At 47.4% G+C, this 20085-nt stretch overlaps 1 protein-coding gene across 2 annotated transcripts in view; it reads left to right on the forward strand.

Annotated features, from left to right (window-relative positions):
• The window catches only part of XRCC1 (X-ray repair cross complementing 1), a 310744-nt gene that overhangs the window by 99565 nt on the left and 191094 nt on the right, over positions 1 to 20085 (forward strand). For both annotated transcript variants that reach the window (XM_086929793.1, XM_086929794.1), the window contains exon 8: positions 9711 to 9855. In XM_086929793.1, coding sequence (XP_086785919.1) covers positions 9711 to 9855 — 145 coding nt within the window. The remainder of the gene's footprint in view (positions 1 to 9710; positions 9856 to 20085) is intronic.

Here is a 20085-nt window from a genome sequence, read left to right on the forward strand (position 1 = left end):
TTTACACAGTTCTCATAGCTCTCAAGTGACATCCAATACTTTTCCTAGTCAGTAAATAAGAATCAAAGGTACATTACAGTTGGGATTAATTATAGTTAACTCTACCAGTCTACTCCTTCAATCACTGGTTACAGAAGGGTAAATTCACATTATAGATTCAGTGTGCCACTTGCAGAGATATTAACCTGCTTCAGTAGCTATTTTCAATAAGACATTGCATCAGACTCCAGCATCACTACTCCGCATTCAATTCTGTAAATAACCTGAGATATATAGCTAGACCTCAGCATTAATTAACTTTGGCTTCCATAGAGTGCTCTTATTCCTCCTCTCCACAGCTGAGAACAATAACCAGAGTTAAGTTATCCCTAGTTCTCAGAACTCCCCAGGGGCCCCTCTTCCCTACTCCTTACTTTAGCGTGGGGACGATGCTGTCCCAGTCCCCACGCGTCACCGCTGCCTTAAGGCTCCTTCTGGCTTCAATGCCTCACTTTTTCTTCCTCCCGCCGTGCCAGCTGCTTACTTGAGGCTGGGGCGGAGGAACGACGGTGAGCACAACTCCCCCCTTCCTGCTCGCGTCAGCTCCTTTCCGAGGCACTCGAGCGGGGGGGGTAAAGTCGAAGTCACACACCTTGGCCTCTCCTCTGCTCCTCACCAGGAAGGATTTGCGCCCACTGCGCGGCGGTCAACTCGGCAGCACTCGATGATCCGGAGACGCTCCCTCGACGCCTCTCCTCAGGGCAGACACTTCCTCACCGGGCATGCGCGGAAGCGCTCGCTCTTCTCCCGCCTCTCCCGGCGGCCGCTCCCAGGAAGGACGCTACTCGTCTGGACCTGCTCGGTTCTAGGCCCCTCCTGCCTTCAGGAGCGGACGTGCTCAGGGCATGCGCGGAAGCGCCTCTGTACTCTCCAAGCCTTGGGGTGTGATACTGACGCGGCCGGTGCCCCCGGGGTCCCGCAGACGATCGGAGCAGCGCCGCTGCTCTCACTCAGTCACTTCCCTCACCGGCTCCAGGGGAAGTATGCTCTCGAGCGGCGCCCTCGCTCCCCAGGACGTTATGGCTCCACAGACACACGTCTTCACCAGAACACGTCAAGGAACTTCAGCCACGTCACGGGGCTCACAGCTGTTCTTCAACGCTGGTAGGTGCAGCGCTGGGAATTGGAAGTTAGGGAAACCCTCTAATAAGAGCGACCTGTCAGGATTCGTTGGGGCTCAGATTTAGAAGGGTCTTCCTTCACACGTAGCTTATTTTCATTATCAGCAGTTGATGTTTGGGGAGGGATTGGTCAGAGGCTGAAGGGGGAACGTCTCTCTGTAGTGACTGTCTGCCTCAAAGACAAACTAGCTGCTCCCAGTGCGTCCACCTCCTCTCACCACTGCCTCACTCCTCCACTCTTGGGTCAGCACAAAATGGCTGCTGGTCACTGGCCTTTTATAGGGTGGCCTGAGACCTGCAGAAGTCACTAGATGGTTCTGGAAAGTTCCTCATGTTAGCCTATGGGCCTGTTCTCCAGTAGTGTCCGTTATGGCAGTTGGTGGACACCCTTTTAGGTTTCTGGATGTCCCTAGATTTTCAAGGGGCTTGTCTAGGCCTCACAGGTTATGAGGGAAAAATGGCGTCATAGCCAAGGAACACCTAGCCCCCTGACAGCACTGAAAAATCCTGGTGGACATATATAAAAAATAAAAACAGAAACTCTGGGAGGCTAAGGGGGACAAAAATAAATAATGTTGGTTAGAGTATCCCCAGATGCAGACAGGTCTAACATACAAGTACACCAAAACAAAGTGGTTCTTCGGACTAACCCTAAATTTCTACCCAAGGTGATTTCTGCCTTTCATATCAACCAATCTGTTGAGTTGCCTGTGTTCTTCCCTCAACCAGATTCTGTGGCAGATCGTCCTCTACATACCTTAGACGTTATTACACAGAAAGGACAAAACCTTTCCGTAAGACGAAACAACTCTTTGTGGCATTTACTCCACCTCATAAAGGCAATACAATATCAAAAGCAGGTATTGCTCGGTGGATAGTCAAATGCTTTCAGACATGTTATGCAAAAGCAAAACGAATATTAACAATTCCCCCTAAAGCGCACGCCACACGCAAACTAGGGGCTTCTATGGCTTTTAGGAAATATCCCCATAGATGACATCTGCAAAGCTGCAACATGGTCTACACCTCACACATTCACAAAACACTATTGTGTAGATATGTTAGCAAGACAGCAAGCTAGTGTGGGCTAAGCAGTTTTATGTACACTATTTCAAACTACTGCAACAGCCATAGGTTAGCTACCACTTTGGGAGATTACTGCTATATAGTCTATGCAAAGCATATGATTTACAGCTCACATGCCTCGAACGGAAAATGCTACTTACCCAGTATGCATCTGTTGTTAGCATGTAGAGCTGTAGATTCACATGCGCCCACCCACCTCCCCGGGTACCTCTACCTGTTGAAGTGATATCTTGTTTAGATACATACACAAAGACGTCTCTATTCTACTACTCTTACTAACTCCATTATCACTCTCTGCAGAAAAACAATGGAGTTGATGTCCATGCGCACTGACACAGAAAGGAGGAGTCACCTACCTTGTGACTGGGAAAGACTTCTTCGGAGAAAAACGAAGTGTAAACATCCGGACCCAACACTAGATGGCAGGCTATGCAAAGCATGTGAATCTACAGCTCTACATGGCAAGAACAGACGCATACTTGGTAAGTAGCATTTTCCTTCTACTCAGTGTCATATGCCTAGATATCACACTGGGACATTTCCTAGAGAAAAGGTAAGTAAAACAGGTTTCAGTTATTTGCAGTTTTTTAATGTTTCATACAACTCCACACTCAACAATATTTTAGGAAAAAGCAGTCAATGCACTCCTATGAAAGAAAATTGAGTTATCAGTTTACAGGCAAGTACCAGTTTGTGGGAGTTGGTATTCTGGGGTTAGAACCAGGATGCACTCTCAAAGCACCCTCAGCTTCACTAGGACTGCCCGGTGCAGAGTGCTGAGGTCCAATGTTATCCAATTGGGGATAGGGGGCCTCCGGTTAGTGGTTGCTCACAAGCGGGCCACAAGGTTGTGGGAGCAAAGGTCCTGGTGTAATGCTCAGGGCAAAGGGAGATCCGAGTTAGCACCCAAAGTACACCTGCAGCGGCTTAGGGGCGGCTGAGTGTAGGGTGCTGGTTTGGCGTCAGGTACCCTGTTGATTTCAATGGCTATTCTCCGGTTGCAACAAAGACTGGAGGCTCGGGGACGAAGATCTTCTGAAGGTGGCACCTTTTGGAGAGGTAAATTAGGATGCCTGGGGACTAGGGATGCTAGGACACCGTCGGTTGACTTTAGGCATCAGGTTTTCTTACCAGCTCTGGTCGCAGGGCATCATCTAGAAAGAGGCTGCAGGCTTCGCTTGGAGGTTTGAGGCAGGTCAGACATCATAGGATCTCCGGTCAGGGTCGCCGGTGTGACCTCCTCCTAGTGTTGGGCCACTCGAACACGGGTCGTAGGCGATGGGTGTAGAGTGGTACAAACTCGCAGATTTGGCCAGAGTCTGTGAGGAAGCAAATCCAGTGCTCATGGGAGACACAGTCTTTCTTGTGGAAAGCAGGGAAAGGTCCTTGGGGTTCTTGAGGTTGCTGGCTGCAGGACACACTGGGATATCCCAGGAGCAGGTTCGAAGTGGGGACTGGCCAGTAGGGCTTGAACCAAGTCAGTGGATCTACTCCGCTACTTAGTTCCAGCATGGCTCTTCGGTCTTTCTTCTTCTCATCGGCTCTTGCCTGAGGAGGCAAGGTTCAGGGTTGCCCCTAAAAACTATATTTAGGGGCGTTACAGGAAGGTAAAGGTTGGGACCAAAGGGTCCCTTCCTTGGGGTGGGTACACCTCCTATTATGCCACCCTCTAGTGGGAGGGGGACTTATGCCTCACTGTTGTTAGCTGGGCCCCCCCCCCCCCATCTGCAAGATGGCGGGGGCTGAGAGTTGGGCTTCACCTCGCCTCCCCCACCTGAGGGGTGGGGTTGGCAAAGTTGGGCATACTTCCCTTCCTCACTTGGTTTTCCTGACGATTCTCCCGCCCAAAGTGGGGGTCAGAACCAGTTCGGGACAGTTGTTGGAAGCAGCAAAAGCCTGGGGAAGCTCTAAAAGGCGTCAAGCCTTTGAATCTTCCTCTTCATGGACCTGCTTGTCCTGGGAGGAGGCTCGGCACCTCGTCCCAAGGTGTGCGTTGTTTCAGACCCCCTGGTGATGGCAGCTGGCGATCAGTCACTCGGCGGGACACTAGTGTTAGGTAGTATTTCAGGGGTCATCTCTAAGATGCCTTCTGTGTGCATTTTTCATTAAATCCCACACTGGCATCTTCAAGATGGCGTGGACTGAGAGTTGTGCCTCACCTCTCCTCCCCCACCTGAGGGGTGGAGTTGGCAGAGGTTGGCACACCTCTCCCTCACTTGTTTTTCCCCGCAGGTTCTCCCGCTCAAAGTGGGGGGTCAGAACCAGTGGGGACCAGTTGCTGAGAGCAGCAAGTGGCTTGGGGAAGCTCACAAAGGCGGCAAGCCGTTGAAGCTTCCCCTTTGTGAACCCTGCCCATCCTGGGGGAGGAGGCTTGTGACCTCGTCATAGGATGTGCATTGTTTCAGGCCCCAGAGAGCAGCAGGCTCTCGACCCCGGGGTCCAGAAACTTGTCTGGTGGTGACAGCTGAAACCAGCCACTCAGCCTGGAAACTAGTGGTGGGTTCATTTTCCGGAGGCATCTCTAATATGCCCTCTGTTTTTATTTTTCATTAATTCCCATAGGTATTGGTATTGGTATTTGTAATGCGCGACTGTCGCTCCGGAAGAAGCATCCTGGCGCTAACTGGAAAGTGTGCAGGAAATTGAATTTAGGCAGGATTAGATGGTGTCCAGCCATACTGGATCAGTGTAGGTTTAATGTGCTGAGAAGTTTGATACCAAACTTCCCAGTTTTCAGTAAAGCCATTATGGTACTGTGGAGTTCATAATGACAAACTCCCAGCACCATATACTCTTAATGACATTACTGCACTTACAGTGTCTAAGAATTGGCTTAGACCCCATTAGTGTACAGGGTTCATGCACCTGTACCCTCACCACTGGTATAGTGCACCCAGCTAGAGGGTTGGCTGACATATACCAGGCCAGTGGGTTGTGGGCATGGCATATAGGGACATGTACACAACACAAAGAGAGATTGAATTAGGGTCAGAGGCCAAAGTTTAAAGACTAACTGGAATATGTAGCCCCTAGACTGACTTAAACATACAAAATATACTCCAGCGTCTATGTAACGAGAGAACTAAAAAAAGGGAAGTTCCCACCAAGAATCAAAACTATGAAGTTAAATAAACATAAACATTTATGTGTATGGATTCCCATCATTCACCAAGCCTGGTGAGAAGCTTCATCATTTGGGTATCCTTGATGTATAGAATGACAGACTAGCTCTATAGGCATCAGAGCTTACGAATGTCAAATGGGTGTATTTCCAAGATGAGCAAGATGTAATACATGGGACCCCAAAGAAAATGTTTTTTACGTGGGTATTTTATTAAATGCAGTGTAAAAGTGAAGTGTGAAAAAGTATAAAATTGGTGCGTGAACAGACTAACTCTTCTTATTTGTGTCAGTCACGATCAAAGATTAAAAGCATGAACGCCAGGACTAGTTTTCACAAATAGCTGTCCTAGGCAGTGGTGGTCAACATGTTTCAGCACGTTAAGGCGATAGATAGAGCCATGTGCTTTCGTCAGGACCTCAACACAACAAAACTGCAATGACTATTAATTACAATACAAAAAAAGGATATGGTGTGAGTACAACATCTCACAATTCCGATTCTTTCTTGATATCTTCAATTTTCTGAAAGATACAGAACACAAAAGATTCTTGGAGAGAAACGACCAACAAAGTTCACTCTTAATATGTGGCCACAAAACTTTCTGCCTACATATACGCCCCTAAATGGTGCTTGATTCCATCTTACCTTTGTAATATGGATGATAAAGCCTCACCCCACCTGGCAACGGCTCAGGATGTAAGAGGCACCGCTCTAAAAAGAAAAATACACCTAACTAAAATTCTTGTGGTGCATCAGACTTTAACATTTAAAAACAATAACATCTATCCTCAGTACACAACCACAACACCATTCAGCATTGGGTACACATTTCACATGTATGTAATTTGGCGCCCAATAATACATGTCAAAATACAGACCCTAGGTGTAGAAATACGGAATGCTCTAGGGTACATTCCAACAAAATATATGTATAAACTTCATCTGTTGTTACACATATTTTAAAAAAAAGGTTGTAGCTACTTTCTCATATGCAGGTACTCATCCTACATCTATATGAACCCATTAGGTCATGTGCTGCCTCTATTAGCCAAACATATAGTCAGTGAGATGACTTTTCAATAGTATAGTAGTAATATGTCCCTTCTATGCAAGTAATACGTAAAGGATTGCCAGCCTAGTTTTAATAAAACAAATTCATATCTGTCCTGTGGACCGTGTTCTACCACACGTTTGTTTAGCATAAAAACCAACCAGACAACTGTTTCTATGGTTATCGATATCATGGGTATACTAAGCCCCTTTCTTTAGCGCAATGCGTCTACATATACAATCGCCTAAGTTAGAGGAAACAACCCCCTAATTGCTGAATGCTCAGCATACTTCCGCTCGATTGTTAACCTAAAGGAGACATTCAGCATGCCACTTACCTTTCCATCGGTACCTCGGACGGTCAGCAGAGCCGTCGGGGAGGTACCGAACGGAAGGTGAACCCAGTATTAGTGTGTTTGGCTGCTGCAGCAGTCTTCCGATTCTTGCTCCGTGATCCCGCGGTCTCTGAAGTCCCGCGAGATTACGGATTGTACTACAAAAAAGCTGGGAATTGTAGTTCTCTTGCGGCCCGATCGAGTTGTGGCAAATTAACATAAGCGAAAAATTGCATACATATAGCATAAGGGCGACATTTATCCCTCGCAATGCCATCATTTTACCTAGTTGTAGAGTGCATATAAAAATGGGAGGATTGTTGGACATTCCTGATCTGGCATGTTCAGGCAGAGAGAGGAGAGTTTTTTTTCAAAATATATAAATGGTGATTACAGATTGGACTACAAAAAAGCTGGGAATTGTAGTTCTTTTGCGGCCCGATAGAATTGTGGCAGATTAACATAAGCGAAAAAATGTGGGCAACATTAAACCCTCGCAATGCCATCGTTTTACCTAGTTGTAGAATACATATAAAAAATGGGAGGAATGTTGGACATTCCTGATCTGGCATCTTCAGGCAGAGAGAGGAGAGTTTTTTTATTATATATAAATGGTGCACAACGCTAGTGTATGGGAATATTTGCAAGGAATAATAAAAGCTAAGAAAGATTGTGAAGCATTGATATGAGTTATTCCTTCTTTCCTGACATGTTATGTTTGTTGTGATAATCACTGTTAGGGAGCACTTGCATAGAACAAAGATATAGCTAATAAAGAGTTACACCTGTAAAAGAAAAAAACAAGGAAGTCTTTATAGCGAAGACCCTGGGATACAGTCATTTAATCCCTTCGTGTCACTTTTAAGCCTGAAGACCCAGCGCTGTTCTCTGAGGAGAAGGAATTTAGAAATGTCAGTAACGTGCTGTGGAATATACGGTTGTTCCAAAATGGTCCATATCATATCTTTAGGTTTATGATTTTCTTCAAGAAAATGGGCAGTTAATTTTGTGGCTTGTTTTTTACACCTTATTGTGCTCATATGCTGCATAATGCGCAGTTTAACTTTGCGTGTAGTCATGCCCACATTCTGCCGCCTGCATGGGCAAGTGATCAGATAGACCACTCGCTCGGTGTTGCAGTTTGTTAACTTGTTTTGTACCCACGGGCGTTCCGTGCCTATATTTATTGTTTTAGATTTACTTGTCATCGGGCATACCTTACAAGAACCACAGGGAAAATGACCCTGTATATTCGGGGTGCCCCAGATGGTGTCCTGTGCAATAGGTTTAATTGCGAGGGGTCTCGTATGCACCAACTTATCTCGTAGAAGGCAAAGAGAGGGCGGGCAGGCTATCACCTTCCACGTTGAGAATCTTCCAATTTTTCAGAAGGGATTTTTTTATCTCGTTGGACATTGTTGAGAATGTGTTAACACATGTCAGTCTCTGGGTCATGGTCTGTTTGGTATTCTCCTCGAGTAAACTTTCTCGGTTGTTATTGCTGGCCCGTTTGGCCGCTTGCCTAACAACTTTCTTTGGATAGTTTCTCTCTATTAACTGAGATGTTAGAGTTTTTGCGTGTTTAGAAAAACTTTCTTTAGTAGAGCAGTTTCTCCGAATACGGAGAAATTGCCCATAAGGCAAGTTGTCCCCGAAGAGGAGACATGTCAAGTGTGAATGAGTTCCTCATATGGCTGAATGGAAGGAACAATTTCTTGAGGTTTACAGTAGAAATAGATAAACACACACTCCACTTTCTGGACCTTCTGATTACTGCCTCACCTGATGGCCTTGAGACTGAATTGTATACTAAACCCATGGCAAGGAATTCCCTGTTGAGCTACAATAGTCACCATCCTGTAGCCCTGACATTCGTAAGCTCTGATGCCTATAGAGCTAGTCCGTCATTCTATACATCAAGGATACCCAAATGATGAAGCTTCTCACCAGGCTTGGTGAATGATGGGAATCCATACACATAAATGTTTGTTTATTTAACTTCATAGTTTTGATTCTTGGTGGGAACTTCCCTTTTTTTAGTTCTCTCGTTACATAGACGCTGGAGTATATTTTGTATGTTTAATACAGGGACATGTGCCATGTTGACTTTTCACTTTGTTCTGCACCAAAACAGACATCCTGCAAAGGTAGTTTGTGTGTGTAAAGGCACAGTGCCTCCACGGGTGACACAGTAAGTGCTGCAGCCGTTGGGGGGTCTTCCCTGGCCACAGTGCCCTTGGTACCTGTGGTATCGTTTACAGGGACTGACCTTTGGCCAAAGAGTGCCAATTAAGGGTTTTTTTTCAATGCAGTTTAGGAAAACAACATAGGCCCTGGGTACCTGTTTGGCAGGAACCCAGGGCACACTCAGTCAAAGTACATCAGCAGTTTAGCAAAAAGTGGGGGCAACCATGCAAAAAGAGGGCACCCAGGTCTCAGGGACCACTAACAATTCATTGTCAACAAAGCTTGTAGTATTTGTAGGCCACAGCGCATGTATTCATTTGTTGATTGTTGGGCTTCTGGGGACAGCCTAAAAACACAATGTGAGCATAGCTTGCAGGATTTGTTAGGCCACAGTGCATATGACAAATCCTACCAGAAGGTGAAAAAGGACATTTGAAATGCTGACATTCATGCACATAACATAAGACAAAAATTCTGCTCAGCTGTCCTGATCATTCCAACTCTTTTCACATCACTGAATTGAGACTAAACGGAATTAAAACCATCAGCTACAGTTAGGCAGCAACTTTGTGCTAAGTAAGTATAGGCACTTGAACCTGTAATTTCTGTGTTTTTTTTTTGTGTAGAGTGGCAGAGTAGCACTCTCAGCTGCTACTCTGTGGTCACATAGTGTTAGTTAAGTTGTTCTTATCGATGGCCCTATAAAAAAAGACCGTTTTTTAAAAACATATTAATGTTGGTGGTTATTTTTGTGCCTTGTACCCACAGGAGCTTACTCCTGGGAAAAGGAAATTTGAGTTCAAGGAGAACCAGAGCAATTCATCACTGAAGAAACCGGAGCCAAAAGAAGCAACTAAGGACATTGCTCGGTCTAAAACCAGCCCAGTGGCTCCTCTGCCAAAGAAAATTAAAGGTGTGTTGGGGGACAACTTCAATCTTGTTCTTTCGCTGCTCCCCATCACTACAGCATGTATCATCAGCATCAAACTTTATATTGCCTTTTTTTCTAGAGTTAACTTGAACACTAAATCACTAATTAAATTACCTTTAACATATTAGTCATGGCTAGCACATTTTAATTGCTGCATTGATTTTGGTGATGCTTGCCAGAGTAGCTGTGTCACTTGCGAGCAAGTTTCTTTACCATTCTTGTTTAATTGGGTTAGTCCCCCAATATCGGCACTCCCAGTGTTTTGCTTTTTTCAGGACATCATTAAACCAAGATGTTTATATTTTATATATTTTTTTGTTGGTTGCGTTGTTAATTGCCATGCTCCTGAGCAGACTACAAAAATACAAGGAGAGCATAGCTTGGCAGGATTTGTTACAACAGTGCTTTTCTTTAGAAATGGCAAAAGTAACGATCACTGGCATTGCCAATTGGTTTTGCCTATGCGAGAGCTACTGGCGTCAATGTTTTGTAAAGATGTTGCACGGCAGCGCAGGCTGTTGTGCAACATGTTTTTACAAAAAAGGGGTAACCCTATGTCCCTCAGAACCTGGGTATGCGTGATTAACAACAAAAGTGGTTCTGTCGGGTGGTAGCAAGAATTACTTTAAAAGAAGGCTATAACAGCTCAAAACACAAAAGCAAACCTGTCTGAGAACCAAGTTTTTTATAATTAAAACAAATCACACAATACATGGGAATTACTTCATTCCGTTTTTAGTTTCGATAGATGCTAAAACATGTGATGCGTGACTGTGGTGAACAAAGTGACTAGTGCATTGCGTATAGTGACACTTGTATACAGATTTATACAATTGAAACGGGGAGGGTGGGCAGGGGTGTTTTCTTTTGTTAGAAAGCCAGTATTGCAGAGTTAATATTCCAAGGAAATAGATGGTTAATGTCCAAGTTCCTGGAGGTACTGCTCGAGCACAACCCTGACAGCTCGGATGGCGCTCTGACATCGCTTTGCTCGCCAGCGTTACTACCGTAGCCCGCAATACCCAGGGTTGACCGACAGGCTTCCCTCCAGATTCAATTCCCGCCCTACCAGACCCCGATGCCCTTTCCAACCTTTTGTCTTGATAAAGACCTGCCGCGACAACCAATGGGGGCGCATTAGGGTCGAAACGTCAACGCTCATATTTGGCCAAGGTACTTCTTTCTCTTTTAGCCCCGTCCCTTTCAGACTGCCTTCCTTGACTTACTGCTGTGGTAAAAGGTTCCTTATCTACCTTTTAACACAGCAGTAAGTCAGGCTGAGGCCGTCCGACCAGGACGACTTTGAAAGAGAAATGTCTTTCATTTTAGTATGATCACGGCACCCGCGGTTTACTTTTAAAATGTCACAAGTAAAGCACGGGTGCTGCGATTATACCAAAATGAAAGAAATAGAAAAAACATCTATTTCTTTCATTTTAGTATAATCGCGGCACCCACACTTTACTTGTAACATTTTGAAAGTAAAGCGCGGGTGCTGCGATTATACCAAAATGAAAGAAATAGATTTTTTTCTATTTCTTTCATTTTGGTATAATTGCGGGCCCGTGCTTTACTTGTAACATTTTGAAAGTAAAGCACGGGTGCCGCGATTATACCAAAATGAAAGAAATAGATTTTTTTTCTATTTCTTTCATTTTGGTATAATTGCGGGCCCGTGCTTTACTTGTAACATTTTGAAAGTAAAGCACGGGTGCCGCGATTATACCAAAATTAAAGAAATAGATGTTTTTTCTATTTCTTTCATTTTGGTATAATCGCGGCACCCACGAATTACTTTTAAAATGTTACAAGTAAAGTGTGGGTGCCGCGATTATACCAAAATGAAAGAAATAGAAAAAAACATCTATTTCTTTTATTTTGGTATAATCGAAACTAGAGCATCACCGGTTCTGCAAGTGGGCGCTCTATGCCAAATCAAAGACACAATGCGCTGGGATCAGACCCACTTTGAGGCTCTCTATGGAAGAGTTTCACCCTGGAAATGAGGTGCCTCGTTCTTCCTGGGCAGCGCACCCCCATAGCTCTTGTCGTGCACATTTTGGCAGTGTTGTAACTTGTACCCATTTCTGATAAGATGCGTATTTTCTTTACTTGCTGTACCTCGTGAAATTGTCTCTTGATTTTAAAATTGGACTTTCTAATACTGAAGGGCTTCTCGGCCGTGTAAAATCTATGTTGTACCATTTACATTTCCGAGGGGTTTAAAATGCAGGCTCTTTTATTACTTGCTTCTTTTTTAGGTCTCGTAGCGAACACAGCGCGTCAGCGCTGTGTCTCCGCTAGAGATCTTTTGTTAGCGAGTGTGCTTCACAGGAGACAGTTTCGGCCGCGCGCATCCTTGGAGTGGATTTGAAACGGGAACGCGCGCTGTGGCCAGGCGCTGTCTCCTGGGAAGCGCAAGCACCACACACGCATGCGCATACACACACACAAGCGCCCATGCACGCACATACATACATACATACATACATACATACATACATACATACATACATACATACATACATACATACATACATACAGAGACACCCCCCCCCCGACACATACACAGACGCGCGCGCGCGCACACACACACACACACACACACACACACACACAAGTGCACCGAGGCCCCCCTCCCCTCCGTCACCGTCGCATACACACACGAGCGTCACCGTCGCATACACACACGAGCATACACGCACACACACACACACACACACACAAGTGCACCAAGCCCCCCCAGCCTTTTGAAACTTACCTGGGCAATGTCGGGGACTCTTCTCTCAGCACGCGGCGCCCAACCTCCTGCTAGCGCGGCCCCGGGTCTCCACACCGCTCACAGGAGCCCCGGGCCGCGAAACGCATCGACTCCGCCTCCCTCCTCTTCCGGTCTGGACGTGGCCCCGCCCCGTCACAGGCGACCGTGCCTGACTTCCAGGGCGGCCGCAGCGGACTTCCGGGGGCATTAACCTTTGGTGGCCGATTTCTCCCCAGCAAGGGATATGCAAATTCTCACCAGGGTAAGATCTCTCTGAGCTTCTGAGGTTGAAATCAAAAGTTCCGATTATCAACAGATTTATTCATTTGTGCATTTAATTTATGTCTGAGACGTTATTCAGCGCAGGCCAGGCTCTTGTCTACGCAGGAGGTGATGACGTCAGCCAACCGTAAAAGGGCACGAAACCTGGGCTAACATCACCATCAGTTTAATTCTCGGTGCTGTAGGCTAACTGCCCGTGTTACATTTCTATGACGCCCTTTGTGTTGAGTTGTCCATTTCACCACCGCCGGACTCCTGCACACACTCCTCCTTTCCCTCCCACCCTTCCACCCCACGTATATCCACTTTTCGGTTGGGTTTCCTTTACGAGTTTCTGAAACAACAACATTTGATTGCGTTGTTGCTTCGTACCAATCAGAAGGCTGTTTAGCTGGATGAGCAGTGGGTTACTGGAAATGGCGGGAAAGACAAATACAAGGCGCACTTGTTCGCTTTTGCTACAGTAAGCTGGGGTGAGGGTAAACACCCTAGACATCCGCGGTGCGTTCATTTTTGCTGGGAATTTTTCAGAGTCCCCCACAGGGTCAGGACCACTTACGAAGGGGTCCATAAATCACTCGCACTTGTGACAGAGCAGCGTCACATCTCGCGCTCGGCGCTACATGTCTAACACCCTCCCCACAGCGCCGCGCATATGGCCGCTGCTGCCTCCCTTATGAACGAGCAAACGGGTCCTTTCATCTCGGGCAGTGAAATTCCAAGGGTTAGATAGACAGGCCCGTGAATGGTCCCTCCTTGTGAATGGTCCCTCCGTGACCCACACACAGTCAGTGAGTGAACCCGTCTGAAACGCCCACTCGCTGCTCCACAAACGTGGAAAATTTAGATTCCGTAGTAGTTCGCTTCCCAATTTTCCGGGTGCCTGTAGGCAAAACGAACAGACACGCGTGTCATAACATAATCTGACAAAGACAGGCAAACTCACGAGCCCCGGTATTTAATTTTGCTTTGCAGGGCTAGAGGGATATCTCCAAGTGGCAGTTGATGGGGCCAGGGTGGGGAGAGTTTTCAGGGGGCACAGCTCAATGTTTCTAGTTACAGAAAGTACACACATCTCGCACCCAGACACACATCACACACAAACATAGCCACGCACTGATACACACCCCCCCAATTCAATTCAAATGTTCCTGTAGTCTAATCTATGGCCACAGGCCAAGCACACTTATATACGTAGCACCACTGCCATACACACACGGACACCATCACTGCCATGCAAACACGGACACCATCACTGCCATGCACACAGGGACACCACCACTGCCATACACACAGGGAAACCACCACTGCCATACACATACACAGACACCACCACTGCCATACACACACAGACACCACCACTGCCATGCACACACGGACACCACCACTACCATGGACACACGGACACCACCACTACCATACACACAGGGAAACCACCACTGCCATGCATGCACGGACACCACCATTGCCATACACACACACGGACACCACCTTTGCCATGTACACACAGACACCACCCCTCCCATACACACACGGACACCACCCCTCCCATACACACACGGACACCACCACTGCCATGCACACACAGACACCACCACTGCCATGCACACACAGACACCACCACTGCCATGCACACAGGGACACCACCACTGCCATACACACAGGGAAACCACCACTGCCATACACATACACAGACACCACCACTGCCATGCACACACGGACACCACCACTACCATGGACACACGGACACCACCACTACCATACACACAGGGAAACCACCACTGCCATGCATGCACGGACACCACCATTGCCATACACACACACGGACACCACCTTTGCCATGTACACACAGACACCACCCCTCCCATACACACACGGACACCACCCCTCCCATACACACACGGACACCACCACTGCCATGCACACACAGACACCACCACTGCCATGCACACACGGACACCAAAAAACAAAAATTATGCAAAGCATTGTCATTTACAATGCCAGTAACTCAAACTTAAATGCTGCGAGACCTATTGCATTGCAAATGCTTGTTTGATTTAGTGCGCATTGTTGAACATCGGTGCTTTTTAAGCGATCCCATTTCCCCACAAAACTGAACGTGCATAAAATACTCTAAAGCGGGGCACTGCAACTTTTCTCAGTTTGATCCACAACACTCCTGTGAACCTTGTGGGCGTGAAGCGTGTCCCGGGAATCTAGTGTCTGCTGGCGGTGTCTGCCCGGCAGCCTGAAGTGCCTGACCCCGGCTTCGTCTGTGCGCGGCTGCCGCCCTCTAGCGGCCATTGCATGCAGAGCAGTGGCTGCTGCAGAGACCCGAGTCGCGCATGGAGCGTGACCGGAGCCAGCTGTATTATACAGTTTCATTAGGAAGTGGCGATGTTTTTAATAGCACTTCAGAACGGTCGGGTCCTTAAGAACGCCTTCAGTTTATAGCGGATAAAGGCCTATGGGACAAAGAGAAAAGTGATTTGCCCAAGATCACACAGTACTGTCTTGTCGGAGCAGCGCTGACACTAAATAGAAAGGGCGCAGAGACAGCATGCGATCACCCCCAAAAAGCATGAGACGCATTTGTCGTACGTAGATGACTGCTGTACTCATTGCATCGTGGGTGAGCCTGCGATGAGATGTTGGTGGGGAAACCTCGAAAGTTATTTTATGCTCTGTAACACAATATGTTAATTTGATCTTCACAGATTTGATTCGCCTCCTGCTCCTTCCATTAGCAAGCCTCCGAATATAGTATATTTTGTGGACATCTAAAAAGCCGATTTCAGCAGCATCCGTGCGTGGGATGTAATTTCAACCCCACGGTCATCTCTGTGCCCCCTGCCCACCGGCGATGCCCCGGCCCTTCCAAGGATGTGTTATGAGATTTTACCGCGGAGCATAGAATATCTGCACCTCCAAATGACCCCGGGAGGAAACAGCTGTGTACGTTCTCCAGAGGATGTTTGAGGACTTTCGTCCATCTCATGGTGTGGATGGATCATCCACACCATGAGATGGCGGAAGAAAGCAGCATCTTTTGAGGCCTGGTCTACCCAACCTTTAAATATTGCGTTTCCCAGACTTCAGGCTTCACACTTAACTACATTCACGTACTTTGAGCGAAAATGACGTAATAATAAAATATTTCAAGAAGCTGACGTTGACTTCAAACAAAAAATCTGATATCTCTCTTGGTCACCTTTAGCGACTTGCACAAGAAATTGAAATAACCCAGCCAACCGAGAAGGACGACAATCTGTGTTGGATATATTAAAAAAGATGGACCTGACAAGTCTTGTTGCATTGCACAATCGTAACTTGTCCTAATAGAGGAAGCAGAGCGAACACATGTACTAATACCTCTTATCACACAGAATAAGAGAGTCCCACCACACAACAGACATCCACAGCATGGTGGTCTGGGGCTGTGAACACTGAGGAGCACATGCTCACTTCAGCAGACATTTGTTGGCAAAACCTCTTCCAAGGCAACCTGACACAACTGAAAAAAGCCTAAAAGAAGAGCACCAAAAACATTTATCAAACGCTAATAAAATCGAAACTAAAAAGCAACCTAATTACAAACAGAATTGCTTATACTTTACTCATTTCTGGAAAAAAAGTTAAACGTGGCTAGATCGCTGTTTGAGACAGCCCTTCACCAGAAAATTAGAGTGCAACAGTCATCGTGAATGAAAGGTGGTGGATTGGTCTGTGTGTGCGTTGCTCTGTGTGTGTGTGTGGCTCTGTATGCGTGGCTCTGTGTGTGTGTATGGCTCTGTGTGTGGCTCTGTATGTGTGTGTGGCTCTATGTGTGTGTGTGTGTGTGGCTCTGTGTGTGTGTGTGTGTGTGGCTCTGTGTGTGTGTGGCTATGTGTGGCTCTGTGTGTGTATGTGGCTGTGTGTGTGTGGCTGTGTGTGGCTGTGTGTGTGCGGCTGTGTGTGTGGCTGTGTGTGTTTTTGAAACCTAAATAAAACGCATTATTTGTGAATGTCATTAGCTCCAACTCGCTTAAATACGCAACCTATTGCATTGCAACTGCAATAGGTAGCGCATTTGCAAGAGATTAAGCTATTGGCATTGTAAATGACAGTGCCATTTATTTATCTGTTTTCAAAACCAACACATGAATAAAAATGTTGTCATTTACAATGCCAATAGCTCTAACGTTTGCTAAGGCGAGACCGTTGCATTGTAAATGCTTGTTTTTAAAATATGATGTTCTCTGTGAAGGTCACTTCTTCTTGAATCTTTACCATCCAGTTATTTATTTTTTATGTTTTTTACAAACTATAGGAGACTGTTTAGAATTTGAATTGGATTTATCAAAATAGAAAAAATCTGTTTTTTCTGTGGCAGTCATGGGGAAGGTTGGCTTAAGTCAAAGGATATTAGATTCACACCGACGTTTGGAGTTTTTTTATTTGTAATCCTCCCACCTCCCTCCCCCCCAATGATCTTCACGTATTCCTGGAAAGGTGCAACACTTGCGGATTTGCGGGACCATGCACTATGGTAATTCTTTAGGCATGTTTAAATGTGCAGGGTTTACATACATGCAGTGTAAATGTTTATCAAAAGGACATTTGTACTTCGTATTTTTCCACTCCAATGCAGTATTCGAAGTGAAGAAAAAGTAGGAGAACTGTGGGCGGAGACTTAAAGGGCAGGAATAACACAAGACTGTGTCTGGTGCGTAACGTAGAACACAAGGCCTTGAACAGCTCTCAGCCAGTGCAGTCTCTGTGGCAAGGGAGAGACAGACAAAAATCTCAGCAGACGAAAGAGAAGGCGGGCAGCCACATTTTGGATGACCTGTAAGCAACAAATCAAAGCTTTGTCAGAACCCAGATACAGAACAGTCGCATAGTCCAATCTGAAAATGACCAGAGCTTGCAGCACTGTTCTCTGTGAACCTAGGGGAATCAGCCAGAGGATTTTCTTAAGCCATTTCAGAATGGAACAAGCATTTGCAACGCAATAGGTCTCGCATTTACGAGAGTTTGAGTTAATGGCATTGTAAATGACAATGCCTTTTTTATTTATAAGTTGGTTTTTACAAACCGATAAATAAAAGGCATTGTCATTTACAATGCCATTATCTCAAACTCTTGCAAATGCGAGACCTATTGCATTGCACTTGTGCCGAGCCGAGAGCCATTTCAGGGCAGAAATCCCCTGTGGAGACCAGAGACCTCTGTGCTGACCCGGCTGACACCCCTTTCAGGGCTGAGGCCACAGTGCAGCTCTGAGACCCCTAGGCAGAGCTGAAACCCCTGTGCAGAGCTGAGGCTTCTATGCAGAGCTGAGACCCCTGTGCAGAGCTGAGACCCCTGTGCAGAGCTGAGACCCCTGTGCAGCATTCGGTTTACTGTGCAGCTTCGAGACCCCTATGCAGAGCTGAGACACCTGTGCAGCGCTCAGACTACTAGGCAGCTCTGAGACCCCTATGCAGAGCTGCGACCCCTGTGCCGCGCTGACACTACTGTGCCGCTCTCGTACCCCTGTGCAGAGCTTAAACCCCTGTGCAGCGCTGAGACTAGTGTGAAGCTCTGAGACCCCTATGCTGAGCTGAAACCCCTGTGCAACGCTCGTTCTACTGTGCAGCGCTGAGGCCCCTGTGCAGAGCGGAGGCTTCTATGCAGCTGTGAGACCCCTATTCAGAGCTAACACCTGTGCAGCTCTCGGACTACAGTGCAGCTCTTAGACCCCTATGCAGAGCTGCGAGCCCTGTGCAGCGTTGAGACTAATGTGCAGCTCTCGGACCCCTATGCAGAGCTGAAACCCCTGTGCAGTGCTCGTTCTACTGTGCAGCTCTCGTACCCCTGTGCAGAGCTGAAACCCCTGTGCAGTGCTCGTTCTACTGTGCAGCTCTCGGACCCCTATGCTGAGCTGAAACCCCTGTGCAACGCTCGTTCTACTGTGCAGCGCTGAGGCCCCTGTGCAGAGCGGAGGCTTCTATGCAGCTGTGAGACCCCTATTCAGAGCTAACACCTGTGCAGCTCTCGGACTACAGTGCAGCTCTTAGACCCCTATGCAGAGCTGCGAGCCCTGTGCAGCGTTGAGACTAATGTGCAGCTCTCGGACCCCTATGCAGAGCTGAAACCCCTGTGCAGTGCTCGTTCTACTGTGCTGCTCTCGGACCCCTGTGCAGAGCTGAAACCCCTGTGCAGTGCTCGTTCTACTGTGCAGCTCTCGTACCCCTGTGCAGAGCTGAAACCCCTGTGCAGTGCTCGTTCTACTGTGCAGCTCTCGGACCCCTATGCTGAGCTGAAACCCCTGTGCAACGCTCGTTCTACTGTGCAGCGCTGAGGCCCCTGTGCAGAGCGGAGGCTTCTATGCAGCTGTGAGACCCCTATTCAGAGCTAACACCTGTGCAGCTCTCGGACTACAGTGCAGCTCTTAGACCCCTATGCAGAGCTGCGAGCCCTGTGCAGCGTTGAGACTAATGTGCAGCTCTCGGACCCCTATGCAGAGCTGAAACCCCTGTGCAGTGCTCGTTCTACTGTGCAGCTCTCGTACCCCTGTGCAGAGCTGAAACCCCTGTGCAGTGCTCGTTCTACTGTGCTGCTCTCGGACCCCTGTGCAGAGCTGAAACCCCTGTGCAGTGCTCGTTCTACTGTGCAGCTCTCGTACCCCTGTGCAGAGCTGAAACCCCTGTGCAGTGCTCGTTCTACTGTGCAGCTCTCGGACCCCTATGCTGAGCTGAAACCCCTGTGCAACGCTCGTTCTACTGTGCAGCGCTGAGGCCCCTGTGCAGAGCGGAGGCTTCTATGCAGCTGTGAGACCCCTATTCAGAGCTAACACCTGTGCAGCTCTCGGACTACAGTGCAGCTCTTAGACCCCTATGCAGAGCTGCGAGCCCTGTGCAGCGTTGAGACTAATGTGCAGCTCTCGGACCCCTATGCAGAGCTGAAACCCCTGTGCAGTGCTCGTTCTACTGTGCAGCTCTCGTACCCCTGTGCAGAGCTGAAACCCCTGTGCAGTGCTCGTTCTACTGTGCAGCTCTCGGACCCCTATGCTGAGCTGAAACCCCTGTGCAACGCTCGTTCTACTGTGCAGCGCTGAGGCCCCTGTGCAGAGCGGAGGCTTCTATGCAGCTGTGAGACCCCTATTCAGAGCTAACACCTGTGCAGCTCTCGGACTACAGTGCAGC

The sequence above is a fragment of the Lissotriton vulgaris genome, chromosome 7, assembly GCF_964263255.1.
Source record: "Lissotriton vulgaris chromosome 7, aLisVul1.2, whole genome shotgun sequence".
Classification (NCBI taxonomy): Eukaryota; Metazoa; Chordata; class Amphibia; order Caudata; family Salamandridae; genus Lissotriton; species Lissotriton vulgaris.